We start from the raw sequence: 19,290 nt of genomic DNA on the forward strand, positions 1-19,290 counted from the left end.
ATCATATGGAATTTTATTTGTTTCAGGAATGCGGACATATGAGGACTTTCTGTCCCTGTCAATATACTGTCGTGATCGCATGAATCCATATATGTTTGCATACGCTTTGTCAATTGCCATTATTCATCGACCAGACACACAAAATATACCTCTCCCACCTCTTACTGAAGTGTTTCCAGACAGGTTCATGGACAGTTCCATATTTGGACGAGCTCGTGAGGAAGCAAACATTGTCAGCTCTGGAGATAGGGTAAGTTTTGTACAGCTTATAGTATACTGTGTGTCATTGGTGACAAGTGAAAACCTCTTATGTCAGCAAGTATAATGCTTAAATACATTAATCCATCATAAAATAAATTAAGCAGAAGCTCTCATGTCAGGTATAATTGACAAGCCCATCCGAGTCAGTGACAGATAAGTACAAGATTATGTGATGAACTGCTGCTGTTCTGCAGAAGTTTCATATATTTATTTAGTAATGATCCTGTAAGTCTAGTGTTGCACTTTGTACAGTGGACACTGGACCAATCCTTAAGAGCTATGAAGAACTTCTTACATTAAATTGTCTCCAAGATCCATGGATCTTTCCAAGGTGGGGTGGCTTGAATACTTGAATGATACAGACAGAAACCACTGTTGAGGAGTATCTGTGGAGAGGCCAGACTAACCCATGAACCCTGAAGGAGACATCTGTCTTTTCAGTAGTTGCAGGGGTAATAGTCTGGAAGGTGGATTGATCTTGCCTTGTAGCATTAGCCAATATCATAGTGCAGTATTGATTTGCCCTGTTGAAAGCAAAGGAAAATGACCACCGATATTTTTTTCTGCCAAAAGCATACCTCTCTAGTGTATGGCTTAATGATGATAGCATCCTCTTGGGTAAAATATTCCGGAGGTAAAATACTCCACTATTTGCACCAACAGTCGAGGACTACTCAGGAGGATTTTGTTATCAGGAAAGTTGAAGCTGGGATTTTGTGAGTTGGAGAGTGGAATGACAGATCCCTTATCATGATGGCAGATTAGAGAAAAAAAGATAAAAACAAACAGATAGCTTTAAGTTAGATATTATGGGAATTAGTGAAGTGTGGTGGCAAAAAGTGCAGGTCAGTACAGGGTTATCAACTCATAACGAAATAGGGGTATTCCAAGAGTAGGCCTTGTAATGAATAAGAAAATAGGAATGCAGGTAAGTGACCACAAATAGCATAGTGAAGAAATTACAGTAGTCAAGAGACACATGAAGCCAACACCCAGCACAATAGCATATGTTTATATGTCAACAAATTCTTCAGATGATAAAGAGATTGGAAGAATGTGTGATGAGATAAAGGAAATTATTCAGGTTGTTAACGGAGACAAAAGTTTAATTGTGATGGGGCTGGAAATTGTTAGTAGGAAAAGGTAGGGAAGGAAAAATAGTACAAGAATATCAGCTGGGGGAAAGAAATGAAAGAGGATGTCATCTGGTAGAATTTTGCACTGAGTGTAATTTAATCACTGCTAACACTTGATTTGAAAATCTTGAAAGAAGGCTGCATATGTGGAAGAGACCAGGTGTCACTGGAAGATTTCAGATCGATAATAGAATGACAAGACAGAGACTTTGGAACCAGGTTTTAAACTGTAAAATATTTTCATGTGTGTATGGTTTATGACTGTAATTGGCTGATTATGAACTGCAGACTGAAACTGAAGAAATATGAAAAGTGAGGAATTCAAGGCGATATCACATGGATAAATTGAAAGAGCCAGAGGATATTGAGAGAGCATTAGGCACTGTTGGGCTGAATTAGGGGAAAGTAATACATTAGAAGATTAACAAGTAGCTTTGAGAGATGAAGTAGTGAAGACAGAAGATAATAATGTAGGTAAAGAGGTCAAACCCAGTAGAAATCCTTGTATACACAGGATATACAAAATGTAAATGTCAAGAGAAGAAAATTTAAAAATACAGCAAATGAATCAGGCGAAAGGAAATATACATGTCTAAAAATAAGACTGACAGAAAATGCAAACTGATTAAGTAGGTATTATTAGAGAACAAATGCAAGGCTGTGGAAACATGTGTAACTAGGGAAAGTTTGATGCCACCAATAGGAATATTAAATACACCTTTGGAGAAAAGAGAAGCAACTCTATGAATAACAGTAACTCAAGTTGCAAGCCAGTACTTAGCAAAAAAGAGAAAACTGAAAGGTGGAAGGGATAAACAGGTCTCTGTAAAGAAAAGAAATGTGAGGACAATGTTATTGAAAGAGAAGAGGAACTAGCTGAAGATGATGTGGGAGGAATACTAGTGTGAGAAGAGTTTGCACAGAGCTGAAAGACCTAAGTGGAAAGAAGGCACTTGGAGTAAATGTCATTTGCGCAGTATTATTCAGACTTTTGAGAGAGCCAGCTGAGACAAAATTATTTCACCTGATTGCAAGATATATGTGACAGGTGAAAAACTCTCAAATTTCAAGATTCCCCAAGATAGTGTTGTAGGCCCTTTGCTGTTCCTTATCTATATAAATGAGTTGGGAGATAATCTGGGCAGCCATCTTAGGTTGTTTGCAGATAACGCTGTCATTTATTGACTGATAAAGTCATTAGCAGATTTTAAAAAATTGCAAACTGATTTAGAAAAGATATCTGAATTATGCAAACATTGGCAGATGATCCTAAATAACGAAAAGTGTGAGGTCGTCCACATGAGTGCTAAAAGGAATTCGTTAAACTTCAGTTACAAGATAAATCAGTCTAATCTAAAAGCCATAAATTCAACTAAATACCAAGGTATTACAATTACGAACAACTTAAATTGGGAGGAACACATAGAAAATGTTGTGGGGAAGGCTAACCAAAGACTGCGTTTTATTGTCAGGACACTTAGAAAATGTAACAGATCTATTAAGGGGACTGCCTACACTACGCTTGTCCGTCCTCTTTTAGAATACTGCTGCGTGGTGTGGGATCCTTACCTGATGGGACTGACGGAGTACATCAAAAAAGTTCAAAGAAGGGCAGCACGTTTTGTATTATCGCAAAATATGGGAGAAAGTGTCATAGAAATGATACAGAATTTGGGCTGGACATCACTAAAAGAAAGCCGTTTTTCGTTGTGATGGAATCTTCTCACATAATTCCAATCACCAACTTTCTCCTCCAAATGTGAAAACATTTTGTTGACGCCGATCTACATAGGGAGAAATGATCACCATGATAAAATAAGGGAAATCAGAGATCGTACAGAATGATATATGTGTTCATTCTTTGCGCATGCTTTACGAGATTGGAATAACAGAGAATTGTGAAGGTGGTTCGATGAACACTCTGCGAAGCACTTAAATGTGATTTGCAGAGTATCCATGTAGATGTAGATGTAATAATTCCTACTCCAAAGAAGGCAGATGCTGACAAGTGTGACTACTTCCAGATCATCAGTTTAATACTTTTTGGTTCCAAAGTATGGCATGAATTATTTACAGAGGAATGGAAAAACTGGTAGAAGTCAATCTCAGGGAAGATCAGTTTGACTTCTGGAGAAATGTAGAAGCACATGAGGTAATACTGACCCTATATTTTATTCTAAAAGAGAGACTGAAGGAAGTTGTTCGTTCATTTACAGCATTTGTAGACTGAGTTGAAGCTTTTGACAATGAAGGGAAAAGCTCTTTGAAATTTTGAAGATAACAGGGTGTAAAATACAGGGAATGAAAGATAATTATAATTTGTACATAAACCTGACAGCAGTTATAAGAGTCATGTGACATGAAAGTGAAGCACATGCCTGCACACCCACCATCATCACAACTGTGCAGATTATGATATCACTTTGCCGTTTCCCCCCGGCAGTGGAGCTGATCTCTAAAGTTTGTGTATATATTGTCCCAGCTAGTTAAGAACCATTCCCTGCCTTGTGGCTCAGGCATAAAACATATCTGAATCACATTGTGAATCTAATTGTGTGAACTAGCAGTTGAAAATTGATCTCGTTTTTTATTTCCAGAGATATTTTATACACTTTCAACTATGACAAATCAAAAGACAGTGATTTTATTTATTAATCAAGTTACAGTCTATTTTTTCTAATTTTTGTTTCCCAAATAATTTGAGTTAGTTACCTTCATAGCCAATACGCCTTTATTAAATCCTATTATCTGTCTGTAACAGGTTGATCAGCTTTTCTCAATAACCCTTGAATATCCACAGATATAATTGTCTATGTACTAGCTGATTTTGGGAGATTTAGAAAACACGGAGAAAGTCTCATATATATTCTGTTTTATTGACACAATTCACTTCTTAAATTAATGAGAGATGGCACAGGGGAATCAATGAAGAAGGAATTGATCCTAGTGTGTATCGTTTCGGTATAATAACAGTCAGTCTGTACCACAGTCCTATCAACAAAGATATGATTTCCCATGAAACTGTCCTTTACCGTTAATACCTGATAAATCATAAATATGTCTTTGGCTTTACAATGTCTAAGCTTCTTAATTCTCACGACATGATATTAATGATAAGTTTGAGTTCTTTCAGTGTCTGTTCAGCACAAATTTAGTCTTTTCACAGACGTTATATCTCACATCTCGTTTATTAGCAGAATCGCCTTGATAACGATCGGCAAAGATATTAGTATTATAAAGTCCAACTATTTCTGTCCCAATATCTCAAAATAATCTATTATCCACCACTCCAATGTCTAAACCAGTTATCAGAATGATATTTAATTAGGCCTATAATCCCAAACTTCTGACTACCACGGAAGACTGCAAACATGCGTCATTGAAAACAAAGACTCAAGTGAGCTAACAATGCTGTGCATTGGCTTATATTATATACACTCCTGGAAATGGAAAAAAGAACACATTGACACCGGTGTGTCAGACCCACCATACTTGCTCCGGACACTGCGAGAGGGCTGTACAAGCAATGATCACACGCACGGCACAGCGGACACACCAGGAACCGAGGTGTTGGCCGTCGAATGGCGCTAGCTGCGCAGCATTTGTGCACCGCCGCCGTCAGTGTCAGCCAGTTTGCCGTGGCATACGGAGCTCCATCGCAGTCTTTAACACTGGTAGCATGCCGCGACAGCGTGGACGTGAACCGTATGTGCAGTTGACGGACTTTGAGCGAGGGCGTATAGTGGGCATGCGGGAGGCCGGGTGGACGTACCGCCGAATTGTTCAACACGTGGGGCGTGAGGTCTCCACAATACATCGATGTTGTCGCCAGTGGTCGGCGGAAGGTGCACGTGCCCGTCGACCTGGGACTGGACTGCAGTGACGCACGGATGCATGCCAAGACCGTAGGATCCTATGCAGTGCCGTAGGGGACCGCACCGCCACTTCCCAGCAAATTAGGGACACTGTTGCTCCTGGGGTGTCGGCAAGGACCATTCGCAACCGTCTCCATGAAGCTGGGCTATGGTCCCACACACCGTTAGGCCATCTTCCGTTCACTCCCCAACATCGTGCAGCCCGCCTCCAGTCATGTCGCGACAGGCGTGAATGGAGGGACGAATGGAGACGTGTCGTCTTCAGCGATGAGAGTCGTTTCTGCCTTGGTGCCAATGATGGTCGTATGCGTGTTTGGCGCCGTGCAGGTGAGCGCTACAATCAGGACTACATACGACCGAGGCACACAGGGCCAACACCCGGCATCATGGTGTGGGGAGCGATCTCCTACACTGGAGCGTACACCTCTGGTGATTGTCGAGGGGACACTGAATAGTGCACGGTACATCCAAACCGTCATCGAACCCATCGTTCTACCATTCCTAGACCGGCAAGGGAACTCGCTGTTCCAACAGGACAATGCACGTCCGCATGTATCCCGTGCCACCCAACATGCTCTAGAAGGTGTAAGTCAATTACCCTGGCCAGCAAGATCTCCGGATCTGTCCCCCATTGAGCATGTTTGGGACTGGATGAAGCGTCGTCTCACGCGGTCTGCACGTCCAGCACAAATGCTGGTCCAGCTGAGGCGCCAGGTGGAAATGGCATGGCAAGCCGTTCCACAGGACTACATCCAGCATCTCTACGATCATCTCCATGGGAAAATAGCAGCCTGCATTGCTGCGAAAGGTGGATATACACTGTACTAGTGCCGACATTGTGCATGCTCTGTTGCCTGTGTCTATGTGCCTGTGGTTCTGTCAGTGTGATCATGTGATGTATCTGACCCCAGGAATGCGTCAATAAAGTTTCCCCTTCCTGGGACAATGAATTCATGGTGTTCTTATTTAAATTTCCAGGAGTGTATTATAAACAAAACACATCTCCATTATGTCTTCCTTGGATTCCCTTTGTACTACGTTGCATTACTCTATTTCAAATATCAACTCTTTGTAAAATTTTAACTAACTATTACTTCAAAATAAAATAAAACTACCGTTTTTTGGCTCTTGGGTCATTTTGTATTACAGAACTTAATCTAATATTCATTTCTGAATACCCACTCTTTAAAGAGTGGTTACAATTAGTAAAATAGAAGGGAATGAGACAGATTTGTAGCCTATCTCTGGTGCTTTTCAATACATGCATTAGGCAAGCAGTAAAGGAAACCAAAGAGAAATTTGGAAAGGGCACTAAAGCCAAGGGATAAGAAATAAAAAAAGTAAAACAAAAATAATGAGATGGTATCAAAATCAATCAGGCAAAGCTGAGGTTAGATTAAGAAAGGAGACAGTAAAAGTAGTAGATTACTTTTGCTATTTGAGCAGCAAAATAATAAACATTGGCGGAGATTATATGAAATTCAGACTGGCAGTAGCAATAAAAGCATTTCTGAAAAGAAGTATTTGTTAACATTTAATATAGATTTAAGTGTTAAGAAATCTTTTCTTGTGGTATTTGTCTGGAGTATCACTTTACATGGAAGAGAAACGTGGATGATAAACACCTGAAACAAGAAGAGAATAGAAACTTTTGAAAGGCCATGCTGTGACAGAATGCTGAAGATATTTGTGTTGATCAAATAACTAATGAGGAATTGCTAAACCAAACTGGGACAAAAGAGATTTATAGCACAACTTGATTAAAAGAAGGGATTGAGTGATAGGAATCAAGGCATAGTCAATTTGGCAATGGAGGAAAGTGTGTGAATTAAAAATTGCAGAGAAGAATTCCATGGTATCTATGAAGCAGTTAAAATACTTTTTCTCAGTCTATGGATGTATGGAGCTGGCACATTTTTATCCCCCCTTATTACAGAAGTTCTTCAAACTCATGTGGATGCAAAAATGCTTTCACTTGTATTCTGTCACTAGTACAATATTTTGTTGATGTGGATCAATTAAAACAACTTTTTAATGCAGTAACTGAGTGTTTTAATCACATGGATGAATTTCAAATAGAATAGTGCTTTATATAGAACTGAAAAATGGAAAAAACAACTATTCTGTAAATTTGAACAGAACTATGTGCGGCAGATATTTTACTAATGTCCAGAAACCATCGAATCACTGACTTGCAAAGTACACCACTAAAAAGTGCATATGCTTACAAAAGCTACAAGATTTTGCAAATGGTAGCTCAACAATGTCTCTACAAGATTTAATCCCTCTCCTCATATGTCTACTTTCCTTGAAGTCCAATTGTCATTTCCCTAAAATTAATCTTTGTCCTTTATTCTCTCCCCACACGCATGGAGCTAACATTGTGTGGTATCTATTCTTTGTACAAAGACTACAGTCTTCATACATCACATTCTGGTAATGACAATTTTTGCACATAGTTTTCTATGAAGTGTGGTGTGTGGGATGTAACCAAATGATATGTCAAAAAGTTTTTGTTGTGTTACTGTAGCTTGTGGTTTGTTAATGGAACACATACTCAATTTTAGTATCACTGGTTTTAAAGTGTTTGTAATAATATTTGTTGTACATTTTTGTGATTAAGTAGTAAAACATAACTTTATAACTTAATCAGCTACATAGCGTAAAGTAGAGATAAATGTAAAATTGATTTCATATGAAGAACTTTCAGATAGTGTACAGTCATTTACTATTAGCAGTTTTTCACACACGAAATAATACATCTTTATTTACTACTTGAAAATTGGTAAACTTGTTTTTTGTCTTAACATCTAGCTGCCAATAGTAATTCCACGAGACTACACAGCTTCTGATCTCGAACCAGAGCACCGTGTTGCATATTTCCGAGAAGATATTGGTGTTAATTTATTTCACTGGCAATGGCACCTTTACTATCCATTCTCTGGCTTACGATCTATCGTCAATAAAAATCGGCGGGGTGAGCTCTTCTACTACCTGCATCAGCAGATTATTGCAAGGTTTGTGTTATTGGCTATTTTCATTACACTGCAAATGAAAAGATATTTTGTCAGTTATTTTTCTTATAGTACATATATTGTAAGTTTTCACATAACTGTATAAACATAAATTAAAACACTTTAAGGAAAAGATGTAAACTTTTGGTTGTTGTTGATAAAATTGACAAAAATGTTGTGATACCCATGTGCCTGATCTGATGTTAGCTGGTTCAGACTACAGTAATAGAAAGAATTGGAGTCCCTAAAATTTGTTCAGCAAGATAAAATACAAGGTTTGGTTATAGTTCTAAGTAGACAGTGTAGCCACTGCAGTTAAGATCAGCAAGACAGAGATGCATGATTCTAATTGCTGTATTGGGCACAAACTTGAAGCTCAAATGTTTTTCTATGTGACCATAAGGTGCTGCTGATGGCTGTTTCTCTGTTGTGTAGACACAGGGAAGTATGAAACAGTTACAGTGTATTTCATCTTATGTAGTGACAGCATTTTTCACCCTTAGATTTTAGAGGAGGAGGGAAAAAAAAAAAAAAAAAAAGATTAAGGATTAAGCACAACCTTAACCCATTAAGTACCAGTGTCCTATTTTGAGGACAGGGCACATATTTATTTATAAATACACAATAAATTATTAATTTGCAACTATTACTGTTCTACGTCATTTGTTGATGCTTTTTATAACAATTGTATGCTTACAATAAATTCTACCATTAATTGATTATTGAATACTAAGGCACACTTTTTGTTATTACGGGTATTTACTTTATCGACAATTTATTAATATTTGAAATATGTGGCAAAGATCTTTTTGTGATTATTTATAGTCAACAATGTGTCTTTTAAAATTCTTGCATTGTTAGCTCAATTGGAGTTATATTCATTGTTTTCCTATGTTATTAAATTTGATGTAGTTGAAATAGGATACTGGGACTTGTTGCTATCATTTCAGTTATTTGTATTGCTGCACATTCGAATATGAAACTCTTTATATGTATGTGACTTACCAAACGAGAAAGTGCTGGTAGATAGACACAATAAAAAGGACACACACACAAATTTCAAGCTTTCGCAACCCACGGTTGCTTCATGAGGAAAGAGGGAAGGAGATGGAAAGACGAAAGGATGTGGGTTTTAAGGGAGAGGGTAAGGAGTCATTCCAATCCCGGGAGAGGAAAGACTTACCTTAGGGGGAAAAAAGGACAGGTATACACTCACACACATACACATATCCATCCGCACATATACAAACACAAGCAGACATATGTAAAGGCAAAGAGGTTGGGCAGAGGTGTCAGTCGAGGTGGAAGTACAAAGGCAAAGATTTTGTTGAATGGCAGGTGAGGTACGAGAGGCAGCAACATGAAATTAGCGGAGGTTGAGGCCTGGGGGGTAACTGGAAGAGAGAATATATTGCAGGACAATTTCCCATCTCCGGAATTATGTGTCAGTGGGAAGTATCCAGATAACCCGGACGGTGTAACACTGTGAAAAGATGTGCTGGCCGAGCACCAAGGCATGTTTAGCCACAGGGTGATCCTCATTACCAACAAACACTGTCTGCCTGTGTCCGTTCATGCAAATGGACAGTTTGTTGCTGGCCATTCCCACATATAAGTCTTCACAGTGTAGGCATGTCAGTTGGTAAATCACATGGGTGCTGTCACACATGGCTCTGCCTTTGATCGTGTACACCTTCCGGGTTACAGGACTGGAGTAGGTGGTGGTGGGAGGGTGCATGGGACAGGTTTTACACCAGGGGCAGTTACAAGGCTAGGAGCCAGAGGGTAGGGAAGGTGGTTTGGGGATTTCATAGGGATGAACCAGGAGGTTACGAAGGTTAGGTGGATGGCGGAAGGACACTCTTGGTGGAGTGGGGAGGATTTCATGAAGGATGGATCTTATTTCAGGGCAGGATTTGAGGAAGTCGTATCCCTGCTGGAGAGCCACATTCAGATTTTGATCCAGTCCTGGAAAGTATCCTGTCACAAGTGGGGCACTTTCGGGGTTCTTCTGTGGGAGGTTCTGGGTTTGAAGGGCTGTGGAAGTGGCTCTGATTATTTGCTTCTGTACCAGGTTGGGAGGGCAGTTGTGGGATGCGAAAACTGTTTTCAGGTTGTTGGTGTAATGGTTCAAGGATTCAGGACTGGAGCAGATTCGTTTGCCATGAAGACCTAAGCTGTAGAGAAGGGACCATTTGATACGGAATGGGTGGCACCTGTCATAATGGAGGTACTGTTGCTTGTTGGTGGGTTTGATGTGGATGGATGTGTGAATCTCGCCATTGGACAGATGGAGGTCAGTGTCGAGGAAAGTGGCATGGGATTTGGAGTAGGACCAGATGAATCTGATGGAACCAAAGTAGTTGATGTTGGAGAGGAAATTCTGGAGTTCTTCTTCACTGTGAGTCCAGATAATGAAGATGTCATCAATAAATCTGTACCAAACTTTGGGTTGGCAGGCTTGGGTAACAAAGAAGGCTTCCTCTAAGTGACACATAAATAGGTTGGCGTACGAGGGGGCCATACTGGTACCCATGGCTGTTCCCTTTAATTGTTGGTATGTCTGGCCTTCAAAAGTGAAGAAGTTGTGGGTTAGGATGAAGCTAGCTAAGGTAATGAGGAAAGAGGTTTTGGGTAGGGTAGCAGGTGATTGACGTGAAAGGAAGTACTCCATTGCAGTGAGGCCCTGGACGTGCGGGATATTAGTGTATAAGGAAGTGGCATCAATGGTTTCAAGGATGGTTTCCGGGGGTAACAGATTGGGTAAGGATTCCAGGCATTCGAGAAAGTGGTTGGTGTGTTTAATGAAGAATGGGAGACTGCACGTAATGGGTTGAAGGTGTTGATCTATGTAGGCAGAGATATTTTCTGTGGGGGCTTGGTAACCAGCTACAATGGGGCAGCCAGGATGTTTGGGTTTGTGAAAGAAACTGTGAGATATTTAGTAAATGTGAAGAATATGCAGAATTTTATCCTCAGAGTTGAAGAAGTGAGGGTTTTTGTTGGATTTCTTCTTTTTGCTGGCCATCATAAGCTCCCTGCTGAGAAGCTATACTGGTCTGAAGATGAAGATGGTGGCATACCAATTATAAAGACAGTTATGTCAAGGAATAAATATCAGAAGTTGAAAATATTGCTTCATTTTCAAGAAAATGACTTAGCCAATGAAAACAAACACGATCGCAGATTCAAAATTAGACCTTCCTTGGAAATGATAAATGAATCTTTTCAAAAATTTGGAATATTTGACGAAAATTTGTAAATTGACAAAATGATAATCAAATACTATGGACGAAGTGGGCTGAAACAATTTATCCGAGGCAAGCCTATTAGATTTGGGTATAAGTTGTGGTCTCTTTGTGGAGCAAGTAGCTACTGTTTCAAATTTGATTTATACTGTGGAAAGAATCCAGAAGATTCTGCAAGGGATGACCTACTATTGGGATCAAGAGTAGTCCTAAACATGCTGGACTGCATTGAAAAACCCGAGAATCATTGTGTGTATTTTGACAATTCCTTTACTAGTAGAGATCTTCTGATTCATCTGAGAAATTTGGGTTTTCGAGCAACTGGAACTGTCAGAGAGAATCAATTTGCTGACTGTCCACTACTGAGCAGCAACGAACTGAAAAAGACAGTTCGAGGAAACTATGACTACCAGTTTGACAGGAATGGTGAACTCTTATTTGTTCGATGGCACGACAACAGATGCGTTACAATTGGTACAAATTTTGAGATAGTTTAACTTTTCGGAGCAGCTACGCGGTACAGTAGACAAGCAAGTAAGAAGACACAAGTGCAGCAACCTGCCATTTTGAAGTCGTGTAACGCATACATGGGAGGTGTTGACCACCATGACTGGTTAGTTAGAAAATATGCGACGGTAATTAGAGGGAAAAAATGGTTCTGGGTCCTATTTACAAGTATGCTGGAAATGGCCCTCGTAAATGCCTGGCTCTTCTACAGACTAGTACATGGGGAAAATGCACTGTCTTTACTGGATTTCAGATGTGCTGTTACAGTTACATACCTGAAATTGGACACTGGATGTCCAATGGAATACCCATCATATCAGTTGAGAGTGATACCAGACATCACGTTTGATGGAATTGGTCTTCTGGCTGACAAAAGAAGCACGCAAAGAAGATGTGTAAGAGCTAAATGCAATGGGAAACCAAAAACATATTGTGTTAAATGCCTTGCAACACTGTGTGTGAAGTGTTTTGTACTATTCCACAAGAAAAAAATAGTCTTAACTATTTGAATACAGTTTAGTATGCTATATGATACTGTTAGATCCCAGCATCCTATTTTGAGGACGGCCATTATATCAGCATGTATAAATATTCTTTGGCTATTTTTGTACTTATTGTGGTTCATACACTATATACATTATAATTAAGGAATAAAAAATTAAATTTAAAAATTCAATTTAAATGTTCAATTTAAAAAAAAATTAATTTGGGTCTTAATGAGTTAATGAGTACCTTTACAGCTAGCTCTTTTATTACACATTTGTAACATGGGATATAAGAATGGTTGTTGATGAACTACAGTTACAAACAACCACTCTTGTGGACATAGCTTGATGTGTGTGTCTATGTGAAGGGGAGAAGGGAGGGGGTGGGGTGTCATTCACAGTTTCAGTGTCATGACTTTATATCATTGTGTCATTATTTTACTCTATTGTATTGAACCAGCTCCAAAATACAAAATTAAAAATCCTCCAGTAAATGGAGAAAAGTAAAAATGTTTTACCATACTTTGTTTTACCATACCAATGGTCTTGCTGAAGCCTTCACAGACCATAGTTATCCTCCCATCCTTGTACAAAAACAAATCTCCCGTGCCTTATCTTTCCAGTCTCCCACCACCTCCCAAAGCCCCATCATCTGTCCACAGATGAGCACTCCCCTCCTAACTCAGTACCACCAAGGACTTGAGCAACTGAATTACATTCTCCACCAGGTTTTCGACCACCTCTCATCGTGCCCTGAAATGAGAAATGTCCTGCCCACTATTCTTCCTACCCCTCCCACAGTGATATTCTGCCATCCACCGAACCTACACGATATACTTGACCATCCTTACACAACCCCTGCTTTCAACCCGTTACCTCAAGCCCATACCCTCTAATAGACCTAGATGCAAGACCTGTCCCAACATCCTCCCACCACCACCTACTCCAGTCCGGTCACAAACATCACTTATCCAGTCAAAGGCGAGGCTACCTGTGAAACCAGTCATGTGATCTACAAGCTAAGCTGCAACCACTGTGCTGCGTTCTATGTGGACATGACAACCAACAAGCTGTCTGTCCGCATGAAAGGCCACTGACAAAATGTGGCCAAGAAACAAGTGGACCACCTTGTTGCTGAACACGCTGCCAGGTGGTGGGGGGCACACCGCAAGTATAAAGGGACCGGCATCCACAAAGTCTTGGCATGTTGCCAGAAGATGATGAGTATGTCACTTGTCGAAACGTCGCAGTTTTAAGACATCGCCATCCAGCTGGAAGCCCGAGAACTCTTCGCCAGCTGCATACACCGGGAAAGCATACATTCACATTTACGACACCTCTACGGGGAGGAGATACTCTGTAGCTTCAAGCTGTTTTCACTTGTTTGCTGCATATTTTTATTACATTTGTGTGTATTTTAATTATGGTCATGTATGTACCACACATACCTTTATGTTTTCTGTCAGTCAAAGCACCTTGGATGATGAGGTATTACTTTTTTGATATCATTCTTTGCCACTGTGCATGCAGGTATTTCTTTTCTTGTACATAACAAATTAGCTATAGTTTAACAGTCCATACTTTCCTAATACTCAAATACCTTGAAAAATGAACCTCTAATTGTAATACTATGTATCAAAAAGTATCCTTCATTGTAGTCAACTAAATTTTACAAACTATCTGTGTCATATTACAATGCAGCATGTAATCTTTTACCTTTTAACATATGTATTTTCCCCTGTACAGGTACAACTTTGAACGACTCAGCAATAGGCTTGCTCGCGTCAGACGTCTGTCGAACTGGCGTGAACCGGTAGAGGAGGGTTACTTCCCAAAACTTGACAATATTGTAGCAAGCAGAGTCTGGCCACCACGACATGCATTTGCCAACTTAAGAGTAAGAACTTGCCTTCATATTTAGCAGTTAACATACTAACTCACATGTTCCAAAGATAAAATTTGTTGTTTTGTATGCTATGAAACATGTCATTTGTATGAGAGTTACATACGTGATAGTGATCAAAAACTTAACTGTGGAACTGAAAAAGTTGCTGAGAAGAAACATACTTAATCTTGTTTTAAAAATATTTTTCCTGTCTGCTTAGGATCACATTTTCCTGAGTATTTTTAGCTATGTACTTCACTCCATTCAGAGTCCAAGACTTGTGTTGCACAGTTCCCCATCCACTTTTACATCTAAGCCATTATTGATCGTGGTACCAATAAGATATTAATATTTTAGTTCCTTTTTTTACAAAAACTTGGAAAGTTCTAATGTGACTACTTATCCCGATAGTTACTTTTTACTATTCTTAGAGCCTGCATGATCACCACTCAACTACAGTAAATACATTATCTGTTTATAGAATTACAAAACTTTATAAGGCCCAGGTGTTTCTGTAAGGAACCTCATGATACAAATAAAAGTATACTATGCTGTAATTAAATTTTCTTCAGAAGTTACACGATTTGTACAAAAGGCCATAATAACACTATATAATCACTCTTTTATTCATTAATTTTGTTCTGGACATTCCATAATAAAAGTGAGTTGTCAGGCATGTGCAATTTGACAAGATACATGAACAAACATAAGCAGAAAAACAGAAACATGTTTCTAATACAGTGGAACATATTGTAGTTGGCAATCAGTGAATGTGTGTCCACCCATATTAGTTGGACTTGTCACCCAGACACTGTGTTGTAAAACTGTAAACATTTCACTTAAAATTGCTGTTTCTTTGGCACTACAAAACTACAATAAATGCAAATATATATTTTTACAGTCACATTCCAATGGAAAATGATAAACAGAAACAAAGGACTAACCATCAAATCTCACAAAAGTACTCCCTCCACAGTGACAACATTGAGCTTTATATTTTGGAAGTGCACTCTACAACCAGAATGTAGCTCATTGGAGTGGCTGATGGTGCTGTGAGGTTTGCTGACTGCAGCTGGTTGTTTACTTGAAGTTGATGTGGTTCTTCTTTTATCCATATTCTCTATTTCCAGAGAGACTGAAATGTGCCATTGTTAAATACCTCTTTAACAAAGGTTATAGGAGAGATGTTGGCAACTGCCAGTCTGTTTCACTATTGATATCATTTTCAAAAATTCTTGAGGTTGGTTAGTTAGTTTCATGTTCCATGGATCATCTGCATGATAAACTGTAACAATGTGAAATGAGTCATTTTACATTCACATTGCAAATTAATTTGTAAATATCGCTACATGCTGAACATTTATAAGTTTTTTGTTTGTTGTTATTATTATTAAACACACAGATGTGAGTAGTAATTCCTACCGATCACCTTTAACATGTTACAATATTAGAAATTCTATGCAGTAGAAGAAGTTGTTTAGGATAAACTTTTTCAGTTTTCTTTCAAAGTTTCCTTTCCCATCTGTCACACATTTTTTATCACTGGGTAAGTTATCAAAAATTTTAGTTGCAGTGTTGTGCACTCCTTTCTGTGCTGAAGAAAATCCTAAAAGGAGTAATGAATGTCATTTTTTCTTCTAATTGTAATTATGTAGATTATTGTTCCTTTTGAACTGCAGTAGTTTATTTAGAGGAACTTCATGAGGAAATAAATATACCATGAAACACTAGTCAGAATGCCCATCTCTTTCAACAGATGGTTAGAAGGTGACCATGAGTCAGCACCACATATTATTCTTACAGAACATTTTTGACCAACAAAGACTTCCTTTCTTAAAGATGAGTTAGCACAGAAAATTACTTCATATAATATTAATGAATGAAGGTATACAGAATAAGTCAATTTACTGATTTGTCTCTCTCCAAGATTTGCAAAGATTCCAACTACAAATGTTGCTGAACAAAGTTGTTTTAGGAGTTAAAAAATTTTAAGTTGTTATCAAGTGTCACATAGAAGAAGGTGTCATTACATGAATGACAAACACTGATTTCACTTAACGAAGGTTTATTCAGCACTTCCACATACAAGAGCGTGGAGCGAACTGCCCCCAGCCACAACACGTACAGTATATATACAACTACAGAACATTCCAGTACAGTGATTCTTGACATTTGTGGATAATTCTAGAATGTACTCAAACCGAATATAGAAATTAAAATTGTACAGTCAAGGCAAGTTTTGAACTCAGGATCCTCCACGCAACAATTTAGTACCATAACCACTACACCACAGTGCTACTCAGCTTCTTATGCGACAATATGTGCATCTAAGAATTTTGAAGTTTTCATCTTATTTATTATTTCCTCATTATGTGTTACTTGTATCATTGGTGTAGTACTCCTAGATGTTCAGAACTGAAATATATTGTCTTTTTATAATCAAGAGTGAGACCATTTGCAGAAAACCAGTCAATGATACTTTTAAGACCCTTGTTTACCATTTTTTCTGTGGTTTGTGTATGACTCAATTGATTACAATACTAGTGTCATAAGCAAAAAGAACTAGTTCTGCTTGCTGTATATTAGACACAAGATCATTTACATATATGAGAAACAATAGCAGACCTAAGATTGAACATTGGGGAACTCAAAATGTGATTACTTCCCAGTCAGGAAAATGTCTCCAGACAACGTTGGTTGAATTACCAAGTACAACTTTCTGAATTCCTTTGGTTAGATATGACATAGTATGGCATATGGCCATACCATCACTCCCATAAAACTTCAGTTTATCTAGAAGAATATTAGATTCATACAGTCAATATCTCAAATAGCTTGCAGAAAATACAAACTGCCTCTATTACACTATTTAACACCTGTAATATTTGCTGACTGTAGATGTAAATGAGATTCTTAGTAGAGCAACTCTTCTGAAATCCAAACTGTGAATTTCTAAGGATAATAATATTGCCAGGATGAGATATTAACCTAGAATACACCACTTCCTCAAAAATTTTGGAAAATGATGTCAGCAGAGAAACAGGTTAGTTGTTATTGATATCTCTCCTACAGCCTTTCTTATGGAGGGTTTTAACAATGCCATATTTCAATCTCTCTAGTAACATCCCTTGAGTAAGTAAGACATTAAATATTTCAGATAAGACAGGGTTTGTTAAATGGGAACAAATCTTTAGCACTCTGTTGGAAACACCATCAAATCTAGATGAGCTTTTATTTTTGAGAGTATATATAATTTTCTTAATTTAAGAGGTACATTTGTATGACCGAATTTTATGTGAGTTGCTTGTTCAACATCCTGGTGTACTTTTTATCTTGAACTGTTTGTCACTAGATTTTCCACAGTATTTAATAAATGATCATTACATGCATTTGCTATCTGTGACACATCATTTATAGCTCTTCCATGTAAGTCAGAAGTGATGTTCCCTGTTCTTTGGTTGTTTATCCAGTCTCTCATATCACCAAATTCGAAATAGCCTAAAGTCTGTTGCCAGAATAACTGATTTCTGACATCATGTGCATGCTCCTTAGATTTTTAATAACTTTTCTTAATAATTTTAAGTAGTTCTTGCCAACAGATAAAATTCCCTTTTCCTTTCACAAGATACTTTATCCCTCTAGTGATCCATAGTTTCTTACATGGCCACTTGTTGTTCTTCCTGATTAGTTTATTCAGAAAGTTATTTTCAAACACTGTGTGAACTTATCATGGAACAGATTAAGTTTTATGTCAGCATTTTCTTCATTTTAAATTTCATCACAGGTCATCTCTTGTAAACTATTCTTAAAAACACTTGTTATGGAGTCATTAATTATTCCAGCTGATTTCTAATGAGGTTATCTGTACTGGAAGCCACATCTCATTTATTCTAACTGTTCATCATGATCATAGATAGCATTTGTTACTGGGTATGTGGTGTGCTGTGAGCCTCATCAAAGCAAAACTTATCTAATACGGTTCTTCTGTTTTTACCGTATTTGCTCGAATCTAAGCCACACTCAAATCTAAGCCACACATGAAAAATGAGACTCGAAATCAAGGAATAAAACTTTTTCCAAATCTAAGCCATTGTTATGCATCAGGTGCTCCATCTGTATTTATATGGGCACCCTTCCTTTTTCACATGCTTCATCTAGTTTGAATTGATTGCTTATTTTTCTTTGATCTGATAAGTGCCGTTCTCTTTGTTATAGGTGCTTACGCCACTCTAAGCTGAAAATGCATTACTGTACTGTGTCATGCATTATTTGTTGCATTCTGATGATGAGTGTTTATGATCCGTTGCCGCTGGCGGCATGGCTTGCTATTGTGCGCCCTACTGCCGCTTACAATAAAAAAAAGAGAGGAATCATCTCATTAGCGAAACAGCGGCAAGGGACTGTTATTTGTTGTTACTTACACTGTTGCTTTCTTTGATAATGATCAACAAGAACCAAATGATAGACTGCATATGATAGAAGATGTTCTGAACAAGAGTTCAGCAAAATTTTTTCTCCGTTTGAAAATCTTTGCAGACACCTCTTTAGTATATTACATTCTGCACAGAAATTAGAGCCATCTTAGATTTAAAAATCTAGTCCACTTCCATGTTTCATTTCTGACTGTATCACTATTAGGCATAAGAATAATACGAATATAAACATGACATGATACGTATATTCTTCCACATTTGCTGTTGTCTCACTCTAGTTTCATAGTTTATTAGGGAGACAGAATTTAAATGACATAGCAGCAAACATGAAAGAATATATGGCAAAATGTTTATATTCATATTATTCTTATGGTGAAGAGAATACTGCATGTGATTCACAATTCATAAAAGTTCCTATTAGCAATGATCTCTTCTCACAGGGAGGA

The 19,290-nt window shown here is 38.3% G+C and overlaps 1 protein-coding gene across 1 annotated transcript in view; it reads left to right on the top strand.

Moving 5' to 3' along the window:
- Positions 1-19,290, top strand: part of LOC126284216 (phenoloxidase 2-like) — a 228,595-nt gene that overhangs the window by 66,918 nt on the left and 142,387 nt on the right. Inside the window, exons 4-6 of the mRNA XM_049982987.1 lie at positions 27-250; positions 8,087-8,289; positions 14,273-14,423. Of these exons, the coding sequence (XP_049838944.1) occupies positions 27-250; positions 8,087-8,289; positions 14,273-14,423 (578 nt within the window). The remainder of the gene's footprint in view (positions 1-26; positions 251-8,086; positions 8,290-14,272; positions 14,424-19,290) is intronic.

The sequence above is a fragment of the Schistocerca gregaria genome, chromosome 8 (assembly GCF_023897955.1).
Source record: "Schistocerca gregaria isolate iqSchGreg1 chromosome 8, iqSchGreg1.2, whole genome shotgun sequence".
Classification (NCBI taxonomy): Eukaryota; Metazoa; Arthropoda; class Insecta; order Orthoptera; family Acrididae; genus Schistocerca; species Schistocerca gregaria.